The sequence below is a fragment of the Puntigrus tetrazona genome, chromosome 7, assembly GCF_018831695.1.
Source record: "Puntigrus tetrazona isolate hp1 chromosome 7, ASM1883169v1, whole genome shotgun sequence".
In the NCBI taxonomy this organism is placed as follows: Eukaryota; Metazoa; Chordata; class Actinopteri; order Cypriniformes; family Cyprinidae; genus Puntigrus; species Puntigrus tetrazona.
In genome coordinates, this window is record NC_056705.1 from 19551238 (window position 1) to 19579022 (window position 27785).

Genomic DNA, 27785 nt, shown 5'->3' on the forward strand with positions numbered 1-27785 from the left:
AGTACAGACTGTAGGCCCAAGATATACCTATAATTTGAATTTGAATATTCTTATACAACTACCACATAAACCCCACATGGAAATTGACCACAGAAACTTTAGATTTTATCCTAAAACCAATGTAGATAATGCATTAAAAGTTCACAGATTTCATCTGGGTTTTTTAGTCTTTCCTTCGACAATGCGAGGAAGACACATGTCCAAAAAAATAATAATAATAAAAAGGTATAAATAATAAATATATAAAATAAATACATAAAATATATATATATGGTAAAGTAGAAAGGATTTCTACACATGATGTAGCCATGCAACATTTTAAAGGACCCATTTACTAAAAGGCTATTGTGGGCAACATTAAGAACAAAGTTCAGGGTGCAGAGGAAGTGTGAGGTTTCATTTCTCTAATTTAGTCATTTTACATCTAAAGCATCAGAGCGCAGGAGGCGAGAGACAGACGTTTACTGAAATCACACTCTTAATGAAACCAACTCCAAACACCAAAATAAATCAATCGGCACAAACACTTCCTGGCCGATAATCCACTTGAGGTGAGGTAATCAAAAGGGTGTGTTGCGTGTGTCACCAGCTGTGGGGGACCGCAGGGCATATTTGAGTCAGCCGGGTCTGTGGTTACAACAGATAGCTGAGGCAGCAGAATCTATGTCTCTTTTGCACACACACACAACTTAATGTCTCAACTCTTCAATCAGCCTTTCAGCAGCTTGACACCATGTGGCAACATCTAGATAGCATCCAGCATTCCCAGCCTCTGTCATTAGTCTCCAAACTTAAGACGTATGAGGTTAACGTGACACACACCCAGCCTGTGATTCAAAATCCCACAGTGTTGCTCTCAATTAAACCAACATTCATGACACGTTTTACAAAAAAAAAAAGTTTATTGAACTATTAACAACTGTACATGATCAGTGCTGACAGTTTGCTACATACTTTGGTGTGAAGTTGAGAGGTTGTGAAAGGCAGGTGGGTCAAGGTTTTGTACTGTACTAAAGTCGGAGTTTGCCGTTCTGCTGTGGCCCCATGAACCAGACTCTAGTTCCCACAGTTCAAACAGTCCACATTTACACAAAAATGGTTAGCCAGGATCATGTTTAAAAGAGCCACTTCTCTTTCTCGCTCTCTCTTTCTCTCATGCGCACGCACACTTCCACACCGAGCTTCCACCAAAGTCAGTGCAGGCAATGAATATATTCATTAGAAAACTGGCTCAACTTGTACAGAAATAAATCCCCAATTGACTCAGATCACTCACGTAGAAGAAGGTTTACATCAATCTGTGAGTGAAAACAAGACTGCAGGCTCATTCGGGTGGAGCTCTACAGCAAAAGTAAGCTGTCAGTCACTGGGATGAGTCATATCCCGTTTCACCAACAGCGAACTATAGTGGGGCCGCTTATGGGATCAGTTGGCAGGTTACTCATCGCAATGTGCGATCCACGCCGAGTCAGCATGTTACACTCACACTTCATTATCTGTATTCCTCTTTCCAACAAGACGCCACACAATGCAAAGGGCACAGAAAAGTAGTACAGTTAGTCATTCTCCAAGTTTAATATCGCTGTCAATTTACAAACATCTCACTCTCCTCTGGGCTGTTTCCATCGTATTCGGACTTCCGCAGAATTCCAGTCTGTTCCCATTTCCATGAACAGCACATAGGCTCAAAAAATAAGAATAAAAAATAAAAATCATTACTAAGATCATGAAGGGGTTTTCCCACGTGAGCCTTTTAGCAAATGGCCAGCCCAGAGAGTGTGCTTACAAAATCAAAATTAAAAAGTGTGTCCTAATCTACATTCATCAAGCATTAAGGACATGAGGACAAAGAAACCCATCACAAGTATATCAGGACATGGAAATATATATAATTATATATTTATAAAACGTCTTTATTACTCCATATATACACTTTTTAACAAATTGTCCAGGGAGCAGGAGGCTAAAACTGAAGCACTGCTTCATAGTACATCACAGATCGTTCACTTTTTGTTGAAAGGAAGGAAAGGAAGGGAAAAATACTATGGAAGGAATAGGCACACACAATCCCATGAGCAGACCGAAAGCAAAGGCAAGACAATATTTACTACATTAGTGCCGTCAGGAAGTCCTTGGGACAGTTTAACACGTTTCCGCTTGGATCTGTAGAGGACCACTCCATTGCTGTAAGAATCCAGGTGCGCTAAAAATAAAAACATCTGGGAACCGATCCCAACGGAACGACAAGTTCCTAACCTGGGTTCCTACTATAAAAGGAGGAAAAGGTGGAGGGAGTGATCCCTTGAATCCATTAAATATGAGGCCCAATGAGAAACTCCATACATAGGTCTTTATGTCTGGCGAAGCAATGAATTTAGTAGATCACTTCATACACAGTGGCCTTCTTGTCTCCAGATCCTGTCACAATGTACTTATCATCAGCGGAGATGTCACAGCTCAGGACAGAGGATGACTCCTTGGACTGTGGAGGGCAGAGAGAAGGAAAACGATTAGCTGACATGATCAAACAGACTCATAAACCGCAGAGCAGCATGTCAACATCACTCCCTTCTAAATATTAACTGAAGCATTTAAGCCACTCTGAGAGGCAAGTAGGTGTGTAGACAGTTGGCAACGTATGTGAGCACTGCAGAGCTGTGTGATTTTTGCCTGAAGCAGGGAGACTTAAGTCGCTCAAACAATTTAACGGCCGTCATCTAATTGAATGCGAGCAAGAATTCCCCTTGTGTAAAAAACAGCATTAATAGATTATCATAACAGATTATGTCAGCAGTTAGCTTGGGAAATAAAAAAGTTGTTCAAAAATACACGTTTTAATCAAAAGTGACAGATGGTGAATGCAAAAGTGGGAAGGTGATTGCAAAGATGTTTTTAATTATTTAATTCAGGTAATATTGCCTGCATGTCAGTAGACTACAGAATTTCACACAGAACTGAAAGGTTAATGTTCTAATGAAGCATGAAACATCCCCCCCAAAAAAAACCCCAACAAATATTGCTGAGCAAACATTCACCAGTAAACCAAGAGCAAACAATATGACAAACCCGGAGTGGAGTAGCAGTTGACTGAGTGATGGTTTATTTATTTATTTTTACATTGCCATTTAGCTTTATTTTTTAAGCTTCAGTAATTTTATTTCTGCTATTTTAACATTAACATTTATATTTACCTATGTAAAACTATTTATTCATTTTAAACTTTAATAAATACTGATTAAAAACTGTAGCTGCTCCACTGACACTACAGATTGTCCTTTTTTTTTTTTTTTTTTTTTTTTTTTAAATGTCTATTATTTTGACAAGGCCTTTCAGAATAGCTCTAAAATAGCAGCCTCACTTCCTCAAACTAAGCACAGAGCCATTAAACTTGCAAAATGTTTGTCAACAAAGATGTTGTTTTATGCATGCTAATGGCCCATTTTCTGTACAGCTGCATCTCCACAGCAAAAGTAAAAGCCATCATTCAAAAGACCCCATTACAACAGGAATAAAAGTCCCAAAAAGAAAGCCTGAAAACAGAATCTCACACTACAAATCACACAAACATTCTCACTGTATTATGGTCTGTAGCGAGGGGAGGGAATGAGGTATTGATTGACATACCTGGAAAATGCTGGCACCATAGGGAGTCCTCCAGGCATTCAAGAGATTGTCCTTCCCAGTGCTCACAAACCATTTACCTTTAGGAAATGGAACAAACACACATGCACTAATGGGTACAGAGTCAAGGTTGATCTAAATGACTTGATTCACTACAGCTCGACTTATTTGGAAGTAGAGTGGGCCATTAAGAGAAAAAGAGAGAGAGTGCTGGTACAAAGTGCAACCTGGCCCAGCTAAAATGGAAAAAACATCATTGAATACTAAAGTAAGGCTTGAAGTACTCTGTGCAATTGTTTTCCCATGTCATGTCTCATATTTTACAGAAAGTCTAACACCCCCTCCCCCCCCCCTCATTTATTCTCAGGTGCAAGATGCACTACATTTAAGGTGAAGTAACACTGTCTTACCACAGTAGGCAAATTTCAGGGAGAGGACACAGCTCTCGTGCAGGTGCAGCTGGTACTTGTCAGGCTTGGTGTGATGAAGCACCTCGACATTACTGCTCTCCATTCCCACAGCCAGCCACTCGCCAGTCGGACAGTAGCCCAGAGAAAAGATCTAGATGAGGGCACAAAAGCACAAATCACAAACTGATCTAAAAGTGCACAGACAATTTATACATAAACAATGATTTGAAATTTCAATATATTATCAGAAACAAAAGTACAGAAATAATTGAAATAAGTTAAGAAAATGTTTAAATGCAGTGGTACAATGCAATGTATATGCATTCATACTCATAAATGCACTAGTGTTCAATTTTTTTCAAACTTTTATTCAGCAAGGTTCAGCATGTTTTCTACATTAATAATATGCTTCATAAAGACCAAATCAGCATATTGCTATGATTTTTAAAGGATCACGTGACACTGAAGACTGGAGTAATGGCTGCTGAAATTCAGCTTTGCCATCACAAAAATGATAATATTTCACATCAACAGTTCTCACTGTATTTTTGTTAAACGCAGTCTCGGTAAGCATAATAGACAAGTTTGTTGGTATGATTTTATTTCTGTATATGCGTTTACCTGTGAAGTAAAGTCATGCTGCTGGAGCTGTCGTCCCTCTCTCAGGTCCCAAGACCGTACCGTGTTGTCAAGTCCACCTGTCCACAGTTTGGTGCCATCATGGGAAATGTCTATACAACTTGCACCATCTGTGTGGCCCTGAAACTGCCTACATACATAGACAAGACATATACACATCATTGTTTAATACATCAGCACAGCGTATACATCACTATCCTCAAAGAGACAGTATTTCATGCAGCATCACCTGGCATGCTTCCTACCTGACAAGCGTTTGGTTGTGAAGGTCCCAGACAGCAATATTTCCATCACTGCAGCAGGAGAAGCAGACCTTGGCATCAGGGCTGATCGCCAGCGCATAGCAAGCTGGGGCAGAAGAGGTGAGCTCGGCTTTGATACGGGGAGTCTGAGAGGCCAAATCCCATATGGTCAGAGTGCTGGCTTCCCCTCCAACAATCAAAGTGCGGCCATCCGGAAGCAGCTTACAGGAACGGATATAGTTATCCCTGTTCTGAAGAGAGAGAGAAGAGGGGAACGCATGTTGAGAGAGAAATTTTTTCGAATAATGCATTAAAAGAGGATTTTGGGAGGAGAGAGAGAGAAAAAAAAAGACAAATTTTTACAAGAATATGTACAAATCTCCCTCTTCAGTCCCTCAATAATCAGGCTGAAGAGGTGAACCAATCTAAATGGCAGGGCTGAAAAGCAGCTGTTCAGCTCCCTGTTATTTGCTCTGGCTCTCTAAATCCTGTCTAACCTGTGTTTATGAAGGTTAATCGAGGAGGAGAGGCGGCCGATAAGAGGGCACAGAATGGTAAGTGGGTAGGGAAAAGCTTTTAAGGGTTTTTAGTTGCAGCACCGGGATGAAGCACATTTTCAAATTAGCAAGAGAATTCTAGACCTGTTCCTGAGGGAGATCAATAAGTCCAGGCTTTCAGACAAATTAAATCACTTTATAATGGCCGAACAGCTCATCAAATACACCGCTTTCTGCACAACGGAGCAAGCACAGGGACATGCACACACAAAAAGCAAGTTACACAGACTGAGGGCTATAATGGAAAGCCATCATGGTTTTCTCCCCCGGAATAACTACACATAGACCGAAGACTGGATCTTTATTTAGCAGGGGATTAAAGAGACGAAGATTAAAGATAGAAACAAAAAAAAAACAAAAACAACCTGTACTTCAGAAAAAATAACTTGTAATTTATGGAATGATTAGACAATGTGAATTTTTACCAGACAGTCGAGTTGTGAGACGGGGCTCTTGCTTCCAGGCTGACTGATATCCCAGATCTTCACACAGCCTTTTCCGCCAGTATAAACGTGCCGCGTCGGGTTGCTGATGGTTACAGCACACACCACCTCACCGTGGCTAAGTGTGTTGATCTGACGGGCATGACGGGGAATGCCTGGTCCAATCAGAGCATCTGGAGGAAAAGGTACTGGTTGCATCTGGCCATCTGCGCTAACGTGAAAGGAGTAGGCCCTGTTTATCAGAACAAAGAATTTGATTATTAACCAATACATTCTCATACGCGTTACATGATCACGGACATTCTTCTAATTTGCTGATTTGGTTGCCAGGAAACATCAATTATTAACAATGCTGACACTTGTGCTACTTTATATTGTTATGCGCTCCATACAGTGTTAAAATCAACATTTAAAATTGTAATGTTTTCTAACATTATAAAATGTTGCTTCTGATACAACTTAATGCATAATTGCTGAATAAAAGTTTTTTAAAAAAAAAACATTAGCATGGATTGACAACACTTACGGTTTTCCTCCAGGTATAGACGTCAGACTTGTTGGCAGACCAGGGGCACGCATGTGGGGATGAGGATCAAAGCCCGCCTACAACACACAGACATCTTAGCATAAAAAAGTAAAATGAAAAACACATAAGCTGCAAAACCTACTGAAACGGAAGTTAATTTTTTTTCCTCATACCAGCTCTATTGTCATATTGTAATATATTGTTAATATTCTAGTTTAGCTCTTGTACGTGCGCTATTCTCTCCCCTCAAGCCATTATTAGAGACCCCCCAGACAAATGTTACTTCCCATGCCATCAGCGCAAACACAGAGATGCAGAACACACACAGTACAAACGCAAAAGGTAATATTTAACCGGAACGCTATCCTAACAGGGTATGCATGTAAAGTTAGCCTTTGAGTTATAGAAGAACGTCGCTAAAGGCCATTTTAGTAGAAGAAAAAAGGGTGTGTGAGAGAGAGGGAGAAAGAAAGAAAACTGGAACAGGACAACAAGCTTCTGCAAACCTTTAGGAATGTATATGTAAATCAAAAGAAAATAAAAGACAAAGTCTAACCATAGGTGAGCGTCCATAGGCAGCAGCGGCTGCGGCACTCATCTGAGGGGAGATGTGAAGGCCAGGGTAAACACCCGGACTGGTCAAAGAGCCGTTCATCTCCGGATGGTGACCCATCATGGCAAATGGAGCCCCATATGGCGCTGCAATTGACAATGGCGTACGTAGAGCAGGTGCTGCTGGGAATATGAAGAAAAATGCACCAAAGTTAAAAAAAAAAAAATAAAATATAAAATGAATGCATACAGGTACAGGTTTGACTGGTAAGCATAGCCCACTCATTTTTTCTTTGAACCAAAATTAGTCACATAGCATTACGAGCTCAGGTGGTTGTTTCAAAAGGTTGCCCAATGCTCAAAAATACGTAAAAAAAAACAATTCTGCTGATGAATGCAAACGCTCATTGAACAGATAGGTTTAAGTGCACATTTAATACTTACTCAGTGCTTCCATGCCTGGTGGTTTTCCGGGTATGGGCCTGAGACCAGGGGTGTTGCTGGTTCCTGGGGTGGGAGCGTCGTTGCGTGGGGTGGGGGTGTTGGACTTTAAACCTGGGGTGGAGGACTTGTCGTTCTGAAAGATGAAGGAACAGAGATGGAATTAACGGAGCCAAAGCTACATACCACAAACGCTCAAATCCAGAGAGCTCTCTTGCACTAATCCAGTCAAACACTGACAGCTCATTATAGCTGAGGAGGATAAAGCTAAACTTCAGACCGAACCCTTCCCCGAGACCTCATCCTCTCACTCATCTTTAATCACTCTCTCTTCTCTCCTTTCTCCTCTTCCCCTCTGAGGCTAGCTAAGCGCATTGAGATATTAGCCAAGGCTAGCAGCTAAGCCGCTGTTTGTCTGACAGTAGCTGATGTATTCATGTTACGCTTCAATCTGACATTTATGCTGTAGCTATAAAGCTGTGGAGAGGAAGAGGGTTTTGCAAACGTGCAGAGGTTTGACACCATAAATGTCCATCCACTATTCCCTAATGCTTACATGTGGGTGGTCCTTCACTTTTGAGGAGGGGGTGCTCCCAGAGGAGGCCACAGAAGCCGGGCTGTTGGGGGCATCTTTCTTCAGTGCTCTGGCCTTATCAAGTCCATTCTCTGGAGGAGAGTGAGACGGACTGACTCTTGGAGTGGCTGGATCCTACAGTGTGAAAGAGAAACATCAGTTACATACGAAAGAGTAGCAGTTTTCCCAACCAAAAACGGAAACTACATATACTAGTTTTTACCTCGTTGGACACATCCACAACCAGATCATCACTTTTGTCGCCATCGCTGTCCTGTAGTGTATTTATAAATAAATAAATAAATTTAAAAAAGTTAAATACCAAAGTGATCAAGAAAATATTGATTTCTAAAAAACATGAATATTTTTTTTACATAGAAATTGTTAAAGAACAATGTTAAAGTATTTATTGACACTTATGATTAATTTGACAAAACCTTTGAACAGTATTGTATGCTTTTAACAGCAAAAGAACATGACTTAATTAAGGATGCACAATGTATCAGTCTCAGATCTTTTAGAGTTAATATTAGATATTCTAAAGTGATAAATCTTTTCCACTTATACACACACACACACACACACACACACACACACACACTGCACACCAATTAAAACAAAAAACTTAAGTCTGTAGTAAGTCACGATGTGATTGTCCATTTAAAACAAGTGGGGATATATTAAACAGAATCTTACATATCGGCTCATGTTGTCCTTCTCCTCCACTCTGCGTTTCTTCGGGTCCAGACTGTATTCAGACGAGCCTCTGTGTTTCTCACTGGCCCTCAGGCTGTCTGACGGTGATACTGAATTATTCTGCTTGGACAAAGAAATAAAAATTTGATCAGCACAAATCACAAATAAAAGCTTACCACTTATCACTTGGTGAACATACAAACTTTGTTCTCCTGAAACAATGCTACATTTATAGAATTGGACAGAACCCCTCAAATGTCAAGCAGCATACATACATTTACATCTGCAGGTGCATTACATTTTAAACAAACACTCCATGTAAAAGCGTCTCCCTCAAAATAACATAACAGAGACTTTAGCTTCAGCTCATTAGCTGCAGACAGTAAGCTATGCTCAGGATGGCCCAGACTCTCAGCAGTACAAATACAAATATCAGAGGCGACATGGGGCCACCGGTGGCTTTGAGTGAGCCATGTGTGTAAATTCCTCTCTCGTACAAGGTAAACACTGAGAAGCGAGGGGGTTAAGCCCCAGACCCTGTTAGATCACCCCGTACTCCCTGGCATGGAGAAAAGGAGAGAGCGTGGGGCTTGCCAAGCAAGCAAGCCCAGGCCCCATGAAGCAAAGCAGGCAGGACAGCTGAGCAAACTATCCCTGAAGAGTGAGGCCTCTAAACCAGCCCGACCACACCACACTTCAAACATTCTGGGCTAACCACGCAGCCCTGGGCAACCTGCACCGAGCATTACACAACGCCAATGCGCCAAACTGGACAGCAGGGTCAAGCGAAAACTGATCCCTGCGGCACGGAGGGGGAAGAGAGAGAGAGAATAACACAGTGAAACGCAAACACCAGACCAGAATAAACGGCCCCTCACCCTGAGAGTTAACCAGCCAGACGACAGCTTGTTTTCCTACCCTCCTGCACATGCCCGCCCCGACTGAAGCACAGCAAACAGCCACCCTTTCACCACAACGACTGGGCCTTAAAACAAGGAGCGAGTCCATGCATGCCACTTTTACACGCTGGTCCTCTGCCAAGACCACTTGTAGAGCAGCACTATTAATTGAAATAAAAGTGAAATGGCAATATGGCTTAGGGCGATTATCAAATAACAAAAACTGTGATTGAATTCAAAATAAATATGCAGTTTGTTTCGGAGTGAAGTGTTCTGTGTGCAAGCAGCAGCCTCTAAAAGTAGATTGTTCACAGTAAATGCTGAACAGTATTTCCTATGATCTAGGAGTTTGTCAATTATGTGTATTTAAAAACTCAACACATACCGTCTTCCCTAAATTAAATGTAAAGTTGTCAAAAAGAGATTAGATCTCTATACTTGAAACAAATGACAATTCAAATATTAGTGTTGTAATTTCACAGCTCTTCTGTATAAAAAAAAATGAAAAAAATAAATAGTACAATAGTAGTAATTCCTATTTTATATTGTAAATTGCAATAATCAAAATTTTATAAATTGTCAAGCACACCAAAAAAACTAAAAACAAGCACAGCAAACCTGGACCTTCCATTCCAATTATACTAACTCTTGTTAAATACATAAAAACAGCATTCGTATTCTTAAACTTTGTGTAGGTACCATAGGAGAAAGGTCACAGCTGAAAAGACAGGAAAAGAGGAAGGAAGAGCAGCTGGAGCTACGCAAACCCAGAACGCACTGAGAGGGGCAGCGGCTGAGTGGCGCTCCCTCTGTGAACACGGCTGGGCAGGCGGGCACCATCTCTGGGCCAGAGAGTGTGGCACTGCCAGCGCATGATCTCAGTGCCAAGCCCACACTCTCAGTCTGACTGACAAACCTCTATTCATGCAGAGAGAGAAGGGAAGACAGATGAAAAGGAGGATGTGGCTGGGCCAAAGGAAGTGATCTCCAGGCAGAAGGAACTCCATGCTCTCCTGGAGGCGACACAAAGGAATCCCAGCAGCTTAAAGCCCACTCACAAACACTCTACAACAATCTCGGTGTTGCTTTTGTCAGCACTAAGCAGCCCGTTTCTCTCCCCACCCCCTTCTTCTGCTAATCCAAAAGTAATAAACAGACCTAGACTGCTCTCTCAGCCTGACAGGGCAGCGTGTATGTGTGCATCTCAGCTGCGGGTTTAATAGGCTGACCTTTTAAGACAGGCTTAACGTGACTCAATAAGCAAAGTCAGAGCGGTGCTATCAGATGACCCGTGACAACAGGAAGTCCTGGCGGGCAGAGAGCAGGATGGCCGCTGCTGCACTAAGCGCTAATCAGCAGCAGAGTCTGATTTCTGCAGGCATGACTGCACCCATTCACACTGCTGCCTATTCAACACACACACACAAATCTATTGCCAAGTCAAACCTTTCTGCATATCCAGTTTAAGGGGCGAAATGGGGCAATCCAGCATTTGGGAGATAGGGAGACTAAGTGGTTATAAGAAAACTGCAAATAAACATGACAAGAGATATGCACAGAGGGACAGAACGAGAGCTGTGAAGACAAAGAGCCCAAAGAGCGAGCGAAAGAGCAGTTAACAAAACTGAAGAAAAGAGGCACAAGGAGAAACAAAGGAGGAGGCAATGAGATATGGTTGAATGAGTCAGGTTTATCTGAGCCAGGAGCCGCAGACATGAAGAGTGGGTGAGGACAAATCCTTTAAGATAGAGAGTCAAAGTCTTTTTTAATTGTGATGAAATTATAGCGCTGCTAATCCCTGGCCTGTGCTTTTGCGCATTTTTTACCTGGATTAAAAGTAGGATTATACAGCAGGCTCTCTTTTTTATTATTGTTTTTTTTTTTTTTTTTTTTTTTTAAAAGGCTTAGTGCGCGCTAATGCTGCCTGCTCTGCTCTCCTCACACTGTTAACATGCCTCAGACTCCCCTCTTCATCAAACATCAGGACTTAAAGTAATAGTTCAATGAAAAATGTGCATTCTGCTCCAATTTCCACATGTCGCTCAAACTGTTGGAATATCGTGGAACACAAGAACAGCAATTTGTGACAAAACTAAAATGGAGAAATGTGATACGTGTATAGTCTTCTCTCTAAAGCTCATCAAGATCAGCATGATTTACAAAAAAACAACTACTTGGATTCCCTTTGATTGATGGCAGTGCGGCATTTAACACCACTGTGGTATCGGTACTTAAAGTCCACAAAGAAGAACAAATGTAAACACTTGCTAATTTTTTTTAAAAATTAAAAAAAAAAAAAAAACACTGAATGAACCAAAAAAAAAAAAAATTGTGAATGGAACATACTAAAGTTCTGCATAAGAAAAAGCAAGTAGGGATAGAAGGAAACTCAGAAAATGACAGAACTCACCGTGCTAGATTCCCGCTCTTTATCCATGGAAGAATGATTAAGTCGTTTAAAAAAAACAAAAAAAAAAAAAAACAAAGTCAGCATTTACATTTATTTCCTTACCAAAGCATGAGTGTACCACTTCAGGACATTTGTTTTTGTTTTCTATTTAATGCATACGTGGGTTACCTCTGTGCTCCAGGTCATGATGGTTCTTCTCGTCTTTGACTGGCAGGTGTGCCTGGCTGCCCAGAGCTCCCAGCGCCAGCAGACCTGACCCTGAGCCCGTGACTGGAGGGATGCCTGGGGGCTGCAGCCCCGAGGGGTGAGGGGGCAGCTGGACCGGGGGTCCATGGGCAGCATGAGAAAGGTGTTGAGCCTGGAGTTGCTGCTGCTGTCAACACACACACGTACATCAAGTGGGTCGGAGGGAAGAGGCAGATGGACAGCATGCACTGAATAAAGGTGACTGGTTAAGCCCCTCTCTCACAGGATACTCGGAGAGGAACATTGGCACCCTAACACCTCCATTAGTGGCTGGATCAAAGCTGGACGCCCTTTACAAGGACATGTCCTCCTTGAGCTCTACTGCATTCTACAGATTTCTAAACATGCACTGCTCTTAAACTACTCTACTTAACATGCAACTTTTTTACAACAAACCAGAAATACATAAAACCATGACTCATTACAAGAGCTTCAAACAGAATTTACACGCACTCCTATCCTATACAATCAAGAAACAATAATATAGTACGGGTGCATGGTATTCTGGTATTTGCTTTCTGAGTCAATATGTACACATTCATTCACTTTACTACACACACACACACACACACAGTCAGTTAGTGAGTTAAGCAAAATGTTGGTAAACACCAAATGAATGGCATCCACTACAGTAACATCACAGCCCATAATATTTCAGCGTTTACACAGGTCTGTGGTTACCATCTCCTAAGCTATGTCACTTCTCTATGCCTCCTTAACAACAGCCAATCAGACAAGCCATTCTATATTTGTGTTAATATAATAGCCTGCAACACATGGCGTCAAAGCAGTGGCTGTTTACAGCTGAGAGAGCAAGATGTAATAATGCTGATAAGATCAGGTGAATGTGTTTTGTACTGTGTGATCACTTAATTGCATCTGGATTAAACATTATGTTCGTCATTGCTTAAATGTCGGTTTATACAAAAAAAAAAAAAAAAAAAAAAAGAAGAAATTATTGGATTTAGACCTTTCAGATAAAATATTGGAATCCACTTTCATGTGAAAAGACTTGATACAAATCACAGACTCATAATGTTATACCTCAATTCCCACAATTGTACACAGTAATTATAGAATTTATCACCAGGCTAATTTTGCTGGATTAACTGTCCTGTGACACAAATCAAACACACAAAGACGTTCCCAAATCTACAGTAGATAGACATGCCCATATTAGTAATAACTGCAAAATCCCACGAGCCCATATCAGTACATTAATAAAAATCTAACCCAGTCCATATAGTGCTTAAAAATATTTAATTCCAGATAAAGTCTTGGTGAGCACAAGACAAACAAATATAACACACTAATGAATGTATAAGATGTGAGATAACTGCAAATAAGATTTTGTAAATAAAAATGTTGCAATGTAAATACATTTTTTCATACGAAATTAGTGCATTTAGTTTTAATGCATTAATTTGCTTTTTGCAACCAAAATATGTATCAAATACATTATTTATACCTCATCTGTTCTGAAGTGGTCACCTCAATAAAATAAACAGTTCTTATAAACCATACGGAAATAAGCACTACTACTCTCCCAGTAAACAGTCATTGCTTTGACACCAACGACTAAAGGAAATACATGGCAGAACATACACACACACACAAAAGCGTTTGGGTCTAAAGAATATTGTGGTCTCAACTTTACTTTCAAAACCCAAATATAACACACAGAGGCCGTCTTTAGCACTGACCATCAGAGCAGGGTAGACAGCATGAGGCTGCTGCTGATGAGAGAAAAGAGACGAGCATGTCATTACACGCTCACACTGCTCATTCATGAATAACACATCACTACTTCACAAATCCACCCAGGCGCTTGAATGCTGACCAACACTATTTCAGCAATGAAGGGTGCTTTTGTATTTAAATTTGTGTGTTTCTAACCTAACCACAGTGCTGAGCACTCTAACCATCCTAGAAAGACAGCATTCACTACTAGTCTTCCACTAATAGGATAGTAGTGACAAACATAACTGGCTAAACAATCGCTTTTATTACAAGTCATGTTTTGGAGTCAGGCTGAGGCCATTTATGTTGCTAGTGTGAAATCTGAAATGCAAATGAACAAACAGTATGCAAAATGAATCTGGTGTTCTGTATCTAAACAGAGCAAACCTCTGCCTCTAAAGTTTTACATTTTAAAAAAACACAGTAAAATTCACGCTGACTTCTATATTAAGACAACTGAAATTAAGGTCTTGTTGGCTTAAGCATCACACTGTATTAATATGCATTTTAAGTTGTGAAACAAGGCAGATTATACTTTTTAATACCCAGTCCTTTAATATAAATGATATAAATGAAGGGCTTTTAAATTCTTTTAACAGCCATCAATTCACCTGAGACAGTTTAATTTCAGGTATAAACAGGGCTAGGAGTTCTCATAACTTAGTGTGAATTTATCTCTGTCTGTATGTATATTTCATTTTTTTTTTATTATTATATTGCACTATTTATTTTTTTAAATGTTTGTTAATCAAGGGTGCTTTTTATTAGAAATTTCACTATATTACTTTTTTCCTTATTTTTGATCATTTATTTATATACTTTAAAATATAATTTCTGAATGTTTATTGGGGTAAACGTTTTATAGTGAGTATGAAAGGCTGATAATGACTAATAAAAACAGAAGAATAAATGATAAACATAAGAATAAGGTCTCGTAAGTTACCTGGCAGAGGTATGAAAAGTTGTGTTTTCTTAAATGCATTTCTTCATTATATTTATTTATATATGCAATTGTATGCATTACTCATACTGTTTTTTTTTTTATTGGCACAGTTACAAAGTCATTAACATAAAAACCTTGTTGCCAGTAATGTATTAGCAAAGCCACAGACATGCTGTACACTGTCACTTTAACAGGTCAGTGGTACCACAGACTAAAGCCTTCATGGGCGTCTCTCTTCTCTTGCTAACCCACTTATTTGCCTCTACCCCTCCCTGTGGATATCACTCCCTCTCTCAATGTCTCGCTCTCCTTTCACAATCTTCCTTCTCTCTTTCTCTATCGCTCTCTCTCCCTCTCTCTGTGCCAAACGCTGCTGGCTCCTGATTAACAGTGAATCTTTAATGACCCCCCCTCCCCTCTTCGTCAGGGCACACAGATTGATCTCCTGCCATCTCACCAGCCAACAAATAAAAGCTTGTTTTTTTTCCAGGCCTGTGAGGATGTGTGTGAGAGTGTGTGTTAATTCCTGCAACAGTGCGGCAAGTGTCTGCCTGACTACATCTATTTATCCACCATCACGATGACCATGTGACTGCTAAGTGTGTGTATGCGTGAGCAGAAGCAACAAGCCCTGCCCCCATGCCTCCCCCACCTCTTGCCAAGCTGCTCTGCTGAATGGCTAGCTGTTAAATGATGGAGCCCCGTCGACAGTTGCATTCAAGCAGATTCGAGGAAGCAATTACCTTGAAAACAGGGGTCAGAGTCTTGGCTCATTTGCCTTAATTGAATTCCAATATCTGGCTCTGGCTGTCCTGATCTACCAGCCCAGCCCAGGCTAATCAAAGTTGGAAAGCCACACTCTTCACAGGAGGCACACTAAGTACTTTTACATCCAATACAAGTTTGATTTTAGTTACTTAGTAGATTTTACTAAAACAACCGTTGTTTTGTCTCTTTCAAGACATCAAGAAAGTATTTTTTAAATGCTTAAGCAGGTACACTAGTTTGGTTTTCAGAACGTGTACTATATAATGTGATTGTAATTGGTAAAAATGCAATCGGTTGTCTGTTGCTAAGCATCTACCCACAACATTTTAACACGGCATCTTTTCACACTGCACAAGATTGGCATCACTATTTAAATTGGTGACCCTGCTCTGGAGCGCACTCCAAGTTTCACACTCCAGGTAAAAAGTCCTGCTTCTAAAACAAGTGTGAAATATACCTTTCAAAAAGCTGGGCTTAGAATGACAATAACCAGGGTTTAGGCAAAGTGTAATTAGCCTAGTACAGAAACTGGTTAAATAAATTCAAGTAAGGTTGTGTTGCCCAAGTCAATAGGAAGCTTCTCAATGCTCCTTAACACAAGCTCTTTAAAGTATTTAACACGGCTAATCACAGACAACCCTGACAGAATTAGACTTCTCCCTTTGTGTGATCAAAACAAGAGCTTAACTACACAAGCCTAAACATGTTTCTCTCCACATGCCTCTCAAACCCTGTGACAAACAGACAGAGAGAGAGAAGCACTACACGCACAAATGAAGTCAAATGATCCAAGCGGCACACACTGACGTGACAAAAACAACAATGACATAAAAAAAGCAAACATCATGGTGTAAACATATGACATTATAAATTAAAACAAAGTAAAATCAGACCATGAAGGGCAGGGGCAAATCTGCAGCAAGAGACCGATGGGACTAAGACACACCAACAATCCTGATCTCCGCCTAGAACACAAGTATAAACGTCTCTGGCAATCATGGATTTGCCCTTGGACTGTTTAAGAGCTGTTAGGTGATAGGTGTTGGATTGAAGGTTTTACAGTGGAAGATTACAGCTGATGTATCACCTTTGACCCAAACCCCGCCTGTGGGAGTAGACTAGTTTGCCTTCTTAAGCATCAAATTTGATCTTTATTGCTACGTACTATAAATCCAATTGTCTTTTAGGAGCCAGGCATGAATGCATTAGTACACTGAGCTGCATGTGTGCAGGTTTGTCCCTGGCCCTGGTCAAATGAAGGAGAAAGAGGGGTATACACACGGTGAGAGGCAGATTGGGAAGTCCACGTACCCCGATGATGGCATTCAACTCTGTCATTGTCACTTGCTTAGCACGTTCAACAGCCTGTGCAACCTGCTGTTGGTGCTGGAAGAGAGAAAAAAAGACAAATCAATACACTGAAAATTAGTGTGGGCTAACAGAAATAATGGCAACGAGATGGCTTATTTCATAAACGGAAATGGAGAATATTTACCTCTTGTGACAAAAAAGGCATGATTTGAGCAAGAATCGCATTTAGCCGTTTGGCAATTTCAGTCTGAAACAGAAAAACAGAGACATACAAACAGTGCGGTTATTAAATGTTGTCAGCTCTTCTCTAATCACTCAAATGTATTTAATTCATGACAGCATGCGCTCCAGCACCCTCACGTTACTTTCACATTGCTGAATGCTCTAATCAAGCCTCCGCGCATCTAAACGAGGCATGATGGGATACCTCCAGAACTCCTGATTAATGAAGTAAAAACTTCAGAAACGTCTGTCTTCGCCGATGTTGCCATGTGTCTGATTCGCTGCATAATGAACACGAGGCTCTTCGAGCGCTGATATGGTGTGTGTGTGTGTGTGTGTGTGTGTGACTAGCAAAGCCAAATGGGGCTCCAGCACACTGCTACTGAAACAGATCTGGCCAAATCCACAGCTCTGCCAGGCCAAGATGGGCAGAAGGCCTGCGGTGCCCATCTGGCCAAGAGATGAAGAGAGGGAAGGAGGGATAAAGGGAAGGGGGGGGTCGTCTGGCCTCAATCACCCCCCCCACCCCCTCATTACCCAGACAGATTATTTCATTAAGATGCTGAAATATGCTAATGCTGATTTGGTGCTGGGAGATTAACGATGGCAATACTGAGCAATTACCATTTTTCCCCATGCTCCCATTCCAGCAGCGCAGGAGGCGAGGAACCGGAGCCCTACAGCAATATTCAAAATGACTTTTATTGATATGGAGAGACGGACAGGGTAATCAGCCAACATGCTCTGGTTCTCCTGCATTACTCACGGCTACCTGAAGCCCCCAAGAGCTATATTTCATCATGAGCTATGCTAACGCTTCAGGATGAAAAGGAGAGAAGGGAAAGGGAGGGGGGAGAGGAAGTACGGGGCGGTGAACAAATTGATTATAGGTTGGAGCAGATGGCCCAGCAGGTGAGGGAGGAGAGAAATTTCTCTCTTTCTTTCACTGCAAGCCACATTCCGTTCATTTTTTGGCAGCGTGACCTCTGCGCCTGTGGGAGGGTGCTGACCCTGGCACTCTGATGGATTCGCTCTCTCTTTAGAGCAGGCGAGAGTGGATGAGTTCTGACCTGTGATGAACTGTCTCTAGGGATGTGAACAAAGGATCTAAGCCCTTTCCACACCCCTTCAGAGTCATTGAGCTATTAATGCTTTCTCAGCCCGGCTTCACTGCACAAACACAAACACACACACACACACCTCTTCGTAAAACAAACACGTACAACAACAATAATCTGTTGGTGTCTAACCAAAGCAAAGAAATACTCGAACATGAAAACGCTGCCTGCTCTCATACGCCAGCCGTACACCGAGCTTCTTTTTCCATCACTTCACCCCCCCTCCTCCCCTTGGCTTCCATTCCTGTATGCCACTCTGAGGTTGCCACAGCAACCGGTCCGCCCCTATCTCTCCCTCAGATCATTATGTAAATTGGAGCTCTGCTTGACCATAACAGGCAGTAAAATCATATTACGCGCACAGGAGCAGGTCATTAAATTGAATTTTCGGCCTGTCGATCAGATCAACTCAGCAAATTAATGTGGGATGAAAGGGGGCAGATGGGGGAGGGGGAGTAACACTTCTCTTTCATGGGTGGGGTGAAGAGTGTGTGTGTGTGTGTGTGTGTGTGTGTGTGTGTGTGTGTGTTAAAGAGAGGGAAGACTGGGAAACACTACCCTTCTATCTGAGCCAAAAAACCCTGGTGACTATCCAAAGGAGAAGATATTCCACAGCAATTATCAGAAATGACTTTCCCACTGATATGCGGCATATGACTTGTTAGTACACAGCACACCATGTACCACAGGATCTAAATAGCAGTAAGCACCTGCTTTAGCAAAACAGCTTCCTGTTGTGGCACCAGCTTATAGTTATATAAAAAAAAAAAACATTTATAAAAAAAAAAAAAAAAAAAAAAAAAAAAAAAAAAGGGTGAATGTCAAAAACAAATGTTTATGCATCATGATCCCATAAGCAACAAGATTTTTTGTGACATTCCTTAAAATGCATTTCTTTATTGAATCATTTGAGATAATTAAGGCAATTACCAACAAAAAAGCAAGTAATAATGGTAAAAACTTTACAAAAATGTGTCATTTGTTAATGTTAATGTATTAACTAAAGGCTGGAATTACACTACATGACTTAAAATCTGAATAGATTTAAAACACTATGCATCATACACTTACTGACTCCATAAATAGTGACAAAAGAAAACTGGGCATCATACACTACACAACCGAGGATAATACATGACCAGACTTTAAAGTTGTTCCAATCACAACAAACTCTCACAGAAACATGTGCCTTGTTGCTGGGAGACGCCTGACAACTGAACACAAACAGCTTCTAAAATCGGCTTATTTAAAAACAAAAAAAAAAAAAAAAAAAAAAAAAAAAAACACAACAACATGTTTGATATCCTTCGACTAGACAAAAAAAAAAATCTGTGAACATCATACACTACCCAATTTACAGTAGAATTTGTCAGCTTTAAAAAAAAATAATAATAAAAAAGCTGTCCCAAAATCTCTTTTTTACTATTATGAAATTATACATTTTCTTCTTCATTTGTTTTTTACCCTTGAAAGACTAAAAATAAAATAAACAGAAAAGCCAAAATGACCCAAATCAGAATCACTTTACACAAACTAACCTACAAACTACATTAACCTCAGATTAAACCCCAGAACCATGGGATAAGAACAGGAAGTGCAGTATTGCTGAGTTCCAGAGGCGTGCCGTAAGCTACTAGAACAGCTCCCACACAGGCTCATATATATATATAAAAAACAAAAAATAGGGCACAGGGAGTGAAAACAAGGCCCTTCAGCAGAGAGAGGCTTTCTGCTCAGCTTCACAATCCCAGGTGCTCAGTGCTGTCAAGCAGCGTGTGAAGAGCTCTCACACACAGCCCTGTCAATGGCACGCCAGAAGCCATTTACCTGTTGCTGTGGGTACGAGCTGAGTGCAGGGAGACACTGATGAGGATTAAATATGCTGCAAAACAACTGCACACTGAAGTAGACCCACTCACCGACAAATGAACACACAGACCGTTGCACTCTCTCTCAGCGAGTCTATGAACAATTACACACAAGAGGGAGGGAAAGTAGGGAGTGAGTTTGTACAGTTGAACTTACGTTTACATGCTCACTCAAACATATACATTCTGATGACAAACGGAGCCATCTTCACGGATAAGACACATAAACCAAAGCACTCGGTGGCATTCACACACTCGAGTTCACTCCTTCCTGCTTGACACAGGCTCCTCTAACCCTCGGCTTCCCTCGGGCTGAAAGGCTGCATTGAGCAGCAGCCGTCTGTACAGGGTGTCTCTGTCTTGCCCTCACTGCATATGCAGCACAAATCCTGTTGGAACTGTTTACTGATGTTTGTGTCTCTCTGTGCATTCATCTGCTGAAGCCGGACACAAAGGACACAGACACGACCACCTGGTTCAGTGCACAGAGCTGAGAGACAGATGTGACCCGAACTTTATACACATACAAGCACACACACACCACAATATCTATATTCAACAGTGAAGATGCAATGTGGCAAGCAGCTTAAAATGTCTTATAGGCTAGAATTTGATTACAGTCCAATAAAACAACACTTTTTTTTTCCAATGCAGCTTTTTCCAAGGAAGGAAAACAAACTTTAATATTAGAGATTAAATTATTATTGCTATTGGTTTACATTTAAAATATTTATGTTGGTTGATACTGGATAGTTAAGTGAGCGCTCACTTAAAAGTAAGTTCTTAAAGCATTAAATAATGAAAACAAAAACCATTTTAGCTAAATAAAAACATTTTGCATATTACAATATTGCAATGTGGCACCAATTCACTATTATAAAACTGATTTCATGGTTTATTTTTATCTAGAAAAAAAAAAGTGGATAATTGGTACAAATATATAAAAACACACAATAAATAAAAACACAAACAAATGAACCCTGATAAGCTCAAACAAATAGTGGCTTTCAAACTAGACAAACTGTCAAAATAAATTATAATATAACCCTGTCTGCGTTCTGTTAGGAATTCACTGGCCTGCCATGATAATGCGGGCGCATTTTGTCACCGCTAGACATCTCACTCACATGTACACAAACACTTCTGAAGAGAGACTGCAGTGTGCTCCGAGTCAGTTTGCTTTGGCTCAGAATCAAATCGACCATCATCACCTTGGCAAACAATTCCTGGAATCCTGAATAAATTATTCATCTGAACAAGTTCCCTCCCCGCTGCCAGTCTCAACCCCCCTCCTCGCTCTCTCTCACCCTCTAAGGCCACAGACTGAGCTTCACTTAATGAATCTGGCTTAGTGTGCACACACAAAGAACTGACCAAATACAGCCACACCAATGATAACACACACACACACAGGCTAGTTCTGCATTCATTCAGCAGCGAGCACTTCAGGACAAAATGAGGAAGAAAATGAAGACAGAGGGAACTGTGTTAAACACAGAGGGACAGCAGATCAGGGGCCTCTGAGGCTCAGTAATTAAAGGGCTACATTGACAAGCACAGCCGTCCACTTCCTGCCCCCACACGGCCAGCCCTCCCCCCCACGACCGTAAAAACTCACCATCCTGCCCCGAGGCACTAACGTACTGCAAGATTAGCGCTGACCCTCACACCATTACAAACTCTCGCGCGTGTTTACATAAAACGGTTATTTAACAGTAATCCGAATCTGGTGGATCCTGAAAGCGCATGACAAATCTGGCACCTAGATGCATTTTCCTCCCTTCCCTTTCTTTTCCAAAAGCACTACATGAAGGGCAGACTATGTGTTATCAGACTGCTGTCATCACTAACTCCAGAGAGAGCAGGGAGTCCATGCTCCGATGAATAATTCATGCGTTTGAGTCCACTCAGTCAGAGCCCTATTGATAAACAAAAGAGAGGCTCTGGAAAAAAAAAAAAAAAGCCAGTCGATTAACCTGTTTGCGCAAAGCCCCTGCACCTTCCCTTCCCTCCCTTTTCATTTTCTCTCCGTCTCTCTCACAGCTGGAGATAAGTGCCTGACAGAACCTTTCAGAAAATGCAGTGTCTGTGAGAGAGAGACATGTGGCCCAGACACACACACACACACACACACACACACACACACACACACACACACACACACACACACACACACACGGAGTAGCTGATGGATTGTGCATGCTGTTCCAATTCACCACCCTCACACTGATACCATTAACCTTGTGAGGCCTCAGGGTGAGAACCATAAAGGGCCTCTTCAAACTGAGCCCTCCTCATATGACTATACATCATATCACTACTAATGACATCGAGAGATAGAGAAATAGAGGAAATGCGGGTGTTGTCTGGTATCTCTTAAAATGCATCAATTTCATAACCTCACTTGGTTACAAAACCCCAATCGATCAGTTACAGGAAAAAAAAACAACAACATACAGGCTGACAACAATTAGGACTGCCTGTGATGCCAACCAGTCACATCAATTACTAAAAGAGGTTAAATAACATTTCCTGCTGGACACGGCTGACCTAGTGACCTTTATCCGGCCAGGCCTCCATCTTTCTCTTGCTAATCCTTTTATTTTTAGTTCTGTTGCATGCAGACACAACTTTGACTTTTTTTTTTTTTTTTAAATAGAGAAGCGGCACAGGAAACAAAGAGAAGAAAAGGGAACAGAATTTGGAAATGGTTTCAGACTTGCACAAGGCAGATTCAAAGATGCACTAACCTTTCCTCTAACTATGGTAATCAATTTAATCATACACATCACTACTTAAACTGTACGCTTGCAGGTTTTCGTGCATGCACCTGTTGTAACCTCCGCAAAAGCCCTTCCACGCCATTTTCTTTATGACCGGAAGGACGTGTTGTACAATAAAAGCAAACAATTGAAAATGTACAATGAAAATAGCATGGGGTCAGAGAAGATCACATACCTGTTTATGCATTTCGATGTTCAGTCCATAGGACATCTCATAATACTGCAAGAAGAAAAGAGAAATTTAGCACACGCACACACAAATAGTATAATGCGTTTGACTGCAGTAGTGTATCACCTTTATCATGACAATTTATATCCTAGTTTAACACGCGTTAAAAAAAAAAAAAAAAAAAGTGTACACAAAGCTGGGGCTAATTGCCTGTTTACAGGAGTAGAGAGCAATGTTTATGAATCTCTCTGGCAACATTTGTTTAGTGGCATTTACTCACTACTAGCATTCATGAAAGCACACTTATCTCATACTAGTTACCAAACACTGGTTTAAAAAAAAAAACATGCAAAGATTGACAAATAGGCATCTCATCCACCATTATTTACTCTCCCTATCCTCGCTGTTCTTCCATCTCCAAGAAACATTTCGTCGAAAATTTTATTTCAGTTCCATCGTCAGCATCGGTCAATTCAAGAGAAAAGTGCTTTTCTATACTCAAAACCGCCGTTCTGCCTATGTTCGTCTGAACAACTGCAAACTTTTTTTTTTTCTCAGAGCGTGGCTGTGTATTTCATTTCGTTTATCTGGTAGTGGCCTTTTTACCACTCGGCATTCCTCAGAAAAATAATATTTAACAAAGGTGCCGGCATGTTGAGTCAATATCTACTGCATGTTCAAATAAGATAAGAGAGAGTAGAGCTGGGTTAACACTGTTCAACCTGTGCACTATTACATCACATCCTGATGGAATTCGGTTTCCACTCACTGGACTTCTAATAAGAGGCGTTCAGCCACACTAATATTAGTGTAATTCCTAAATTGCACACAAGGGTCAATATTGAGTGAGACTGCAATCATCCTAAAGGTTGATAACGTTTCATCTAGGTCAGGTCTATGTAATTGAAGAAACAACTACATACACCTCCACTGAATAAATGCATACATTGTTTGATTTTTAATTTGTTTGCTGACGAGATCTTATAATTAAAATGATTTTATTCACGAATTATTCACACTGTCTCTTAAACGCTGTTTGTTCCAAAGCTCCGAATCGGATTAAACGGAGCAGGTTTGTCTGTTTTTCTTCTCTCACACGAATCAAGAGACACTCGGCACCTCGGGTCAGAGTGGATGGAACAAGCAGAAACTCCCTGCCCAAAACAGCCTCCAGGAATTTCACAACAAATAAAAACACCCACACTCTTATAATCTCAACACTGATCCTGCAGTGCAATCAATGCAAATGCTATCACACGATAAATAGGGGTAGTGGATACTAAACACCAGCTCAGATAGCTGGCTGGTGACCCTATTGACGTTTTCGGAAGAACAAGAGAGCGACAGATAAAAGACCTGGGATTAAAAACAAATCACATCTTGCTCTTACCATGACATAATGTCGCTGCATCTCTGTCTTCTCATTGGCCAGTTTGTCATACTCCACTTTAAGACTGCAAAGAGAAAGACCATTATAATGAGTACCTAGCATTACTGGATGGCAAAGCCACTTTAAGATCTCCATGCGGTCGAGTACACATGCAACTTATTGAGACATGTACTTATGCAATTTTTATATGAAATTACAAATACAAACACGAAACTATAAACAGTTACAGTTACCACACACGAGTATATTACGTACGACACTGTTATGGTTACTATTCAACAACGGCAAAGTTTAAGGTTGCAGTGACGCTGCGTTTGATTTACAAAGAAATAAAGCAGCACCAGAGTCTAGAAACAGGTGTGAAATGAGTCACAGCAATATTTACCTGTGGTACTGAGCTTGAAGGAACTGGAATTCATCTTTGATCCTGTCACAAGATTCTGCTACAGTAAATTTAAAGCCTGGCTGACCAGGCTGGTGAGGCGCCTGAAAAAAAAACCCAACAATTTATGTGAACCGTTTGAAGAGATAAACTTCACGCTATTAATATAATCCAACCCAGTCACTGATGCAGTGTGCCATTACACCATCAACGGTGTTTCAGCATGTCATTGTACCTTTGACTTCCTGCCACCATAACCAAAACAACCTACGACCTTCTCCATTACTCTTTTTACGGCAGTCCATAGGTCTCGGGTTTTACTTTCGCTGTGTTTTTGAGCAAGTCATGGGCATAACCACGGGTGTCAATAACACATTTCATGCTTCCCGATTTTCAGGGAAATGATATTTCATCGGAGCCGAACCGCGGTTTGTCAGAAGTGCCAGGCGCTCCCTCGAGCTCGGCCTGTCGGTGGTTTAGAGCCTCCGACACTCAGCAGCGGTCGGCGTGACACAGACGGGTCACTGCGTCTAAACAGCCCCGGAGAAAGAAAAAAAAACAACAACAAAAAAAACGAGCAGCTGATTCCCCTCCTTTCGTTTTTTTCCTCCTAAACGTTTTTCCACTTTAAAGTGAAACGAAAAAGCGCTACTGTTCGGGAATCAAGTTAACGGACGTCCGGAGGAGCGCATCCTTAGTTTGAGCAGAAATAAAAGCGCGAGGCGAGGGAGACGTCACGCGACACAATAGTGCTCAACGGTGGAGAAGGCAAACGCGCTCGAGCACAAAGCATCGATATAAATGTAGGTTACTCACCGGATGCCGGCCCTGCGGATACATCTTGAATGTATCCTTTCTGAGGTGAAGATCCAGGGATGTGGCGCTCTTCAGTAATCCGAGTAGATGAGCGAGAGCCCGTCGGTCACCCCTCCCTGCGCTCGCGGACACACAAAGCCCAGTCCGTCCGCCGCTTCTCCCGCTCCTTATACCCGGTTTAACCCCGTTATCCTTCACACACACACCCGAGGAGCGAGACAAAAAACACAGCGCGTTGGCTCATTATCTCCAATAAGAGTCAAGCATTCAGCGGCGCGCGTGCTGTAAACACAGAACAGTTGTGTAGAGCGAGTCAAACACACATTTGCTGCTTGTCATCTGCGCCGCGAGCTGCGACTAACAAGCTGCTTATGGGTCTTCTCGCAATAACAAGATTACCTGACTGCTGTTTGCTTGAATGTAACCCGACAAGATTACAGAACAACGTACAACACGCTAGATAGCACGTAAAGCAACAGAACCCCAATCGACTCGGAGCAATGCCTCGATATATGGGTCAAAATTTATACACTTGCTCCGTTAGGCACAACGGCGAGCCTCGAAGTAAATGCGAAAACAGCAGCTCTGCAAATTACAAAACAGGAACGGAGAAAATAAAGCGCGAAGAGTGCTGAATTAGCTAAATAACTGACTAGATTACAAGTGGATTCTTTTTGAAAGTTATCTTCCGCGTTACCTTTAGTCTCCATAAAATCCTTTTCCGCGAATATAAATACAGCGATAATTCCTTGCACCGAGGAAACGTCGAAGTCCTCCACTCGTGACCTTACACGATCAGTATTAGGCGCTGGTTGGGAATCAATCCCAACCCTAGAAAAGCAGCGTCTACAATCGCTTCGAGAATGTTTTTCCTCAGTTAAGACCCGGTTCTCGCTTGAACGCAATTCGCAGTATTCCCGCTGTTGGTAAATTCTTCCAATCCCTATTTGCTTGTTTGTTTAAAAATGTCTGATTGTGAAAAGTTTGCCTCGTACGTGCCAGCCGCTCGGAATCGCTTTGCCTAGTTTCTCCAACACTCGCAGTACCACACACAGACTGCCCACTGACACGCGGGCTCAACTACCGCGAGAACAAGAGAAGGCAACCAATCAAAACTCGGAGAGGACTTCACTGCGCCGACCAATCAATCGCGCGGTCCCCACGTGGAGCAAGTCTGCTCCGCGAGTGCTGATTGGCCAATAAAAATCTGACCTCATGTTCGCCATTTTGGCTCTAAATAGGTTGCTTTCCCCGTAGACAAACAACTTACATGAGCGACGATTGTTCGAAGTCTAGCCACCAACTGAAATCTCAGGAGATGGACTGTAGCCTAAGAAATACATATTACAAGCGAAATTGTCTGTCGCGCTTCTATTCACCGTTTCATCAGCATGACTGCTGCCGTTTCAACGAAAAGCTGTGGAAAGTTGCACCGAATTTGGTTGTACTTGCTTTGGCGTTTCATAAATTATACTTTAGTGCCATGTTTTCAATACACTGCGAATCCGTCACTAGTGTAAAATAATACGTGAGCAGCTGATCGACTGATTTGAGCCAAAACATCCATCAAATGCCCCTTTTTATCCTTTCCAAGGACGTTCGTTCACAGCGAAGCGAGAGAGCACCCTCATTGCCAATGTATAGTTATGCTACCGATTTTGAATGTAACTCAAATTAACAGCATAATCTGTGAAATCAGCCCTCATTACTTGATTCACGCTGTCTGCTCAGCAACACCCTCCATGCCCACGTCTGCGCCCGAAAAAAAAAAAACCCAACCTATCATGTGTTGCTCAGACCCACGTGGGGCGCGGCTCCTTGTTCTGCGCCTGCTGACCAATCAGAGCACTGGCGTGTATCTGATTGGCTAAGAGCGACACGGGTTGTCAGTTCGAGACCTAAGTTGTCAATCAAGCCCACGAGGGGTAGAGCGCTGACAAATGCCTGTGCCTCTCAGCCTCCCGCCTGCGAATAGTGCTTGGAATGGCTGCTTAATTAGCTTCGAATGGCTTTTCCTTC

At 41.6% G+C, this 27785-nt stretch overlaps 1 protein-coding gene across 17 annotated transcripts; it reads right to left on the minus strand.

Annotated features, from left to right (window-relative positions):
* Positions 1 to 882: 882 nt before the first annotated feature.
* On the minus strand, positions 883 to 26838 carry tle3b (TLE family member 3, transcriptional corepressor b). 17 transcript variants are annotated; one of them, XM_043243985.1, is made up of 22 exons: positions 26464 to 26838; positions 25767 to 25958; positions 24954 to 25054; positions 24569 to 24632; positions 23185 to 23229; positions 17203 to 17265; positions 16989 to 17093; positions 13960 to 13992; positions 12179 to 12383; positions 12011 to 12027; positions 8702 to 8821; positions 8229 to 8279; positions 7988 to 8140; positions 7435 to 7567; positions 6995 to 7170; positions 6439 to 6515; positions 5895 to 6144; positions 4916 to 5163; positions 4653 to 4800; positions 4032 to 4182; positions 3625 to 3701; positions 883 to 2482 (listed from the first exon to the last, which is right to left on the minus strand). In XM_043243985.1, exons 2-22 carry the CDS (start codon positions 25788 to 25790, stop codon positions 2375 to 2377), a joined length of 2349 nt encoding a protein of 782 aa, XP_043099920.1. In that variant the 5' UTR covers positions 25791 to 25958; positions 26464 to 26838; the 3' UTR covers positions 883 to 2374. The 17 variants fall into 17 exon arrangements, with proteins under 17 accessions (XP_043099920.1, XP_043099931.1, XP_043099926.1 ...); XM_043243996.1 differs by having other exon boundaries at positions 6995 to 7173; positions 12179 to 12380; positions 13960 to 13989; positions 17019 to 17093; positions 26464 to 26837; XM_043243991.1 differs by having other exon boundaries at positions 6995 to 7173; positions 13960 to 13989; positions 17019 to 17093; positions 26464 to 26837.
* Between the last annotated feature and the right edge of the window lie 947 nt (positions 26839 to 27785).

Coding starts and splice junctions, on each gene's coding strand:
- tle3b (XM_043243983.1), bottom strand. CDS start 25,790: ATGTATCCGCAGGGCCGGCATCCG. Junction 17,094..17,202: donor TGCCTTTTTTGTCACAAGAG/GTAAATATTCTC, acceptor TCTCTCTTCCAG/CACCAACAGCAGGTTGCACA. Junction 6,516..6,994: donor CCTATGGACGCTCACCTATG/GTTAGACTTTGT, acceptor TGTGTGTTGTAG/GCGGGCTTTGATCCTCATCC.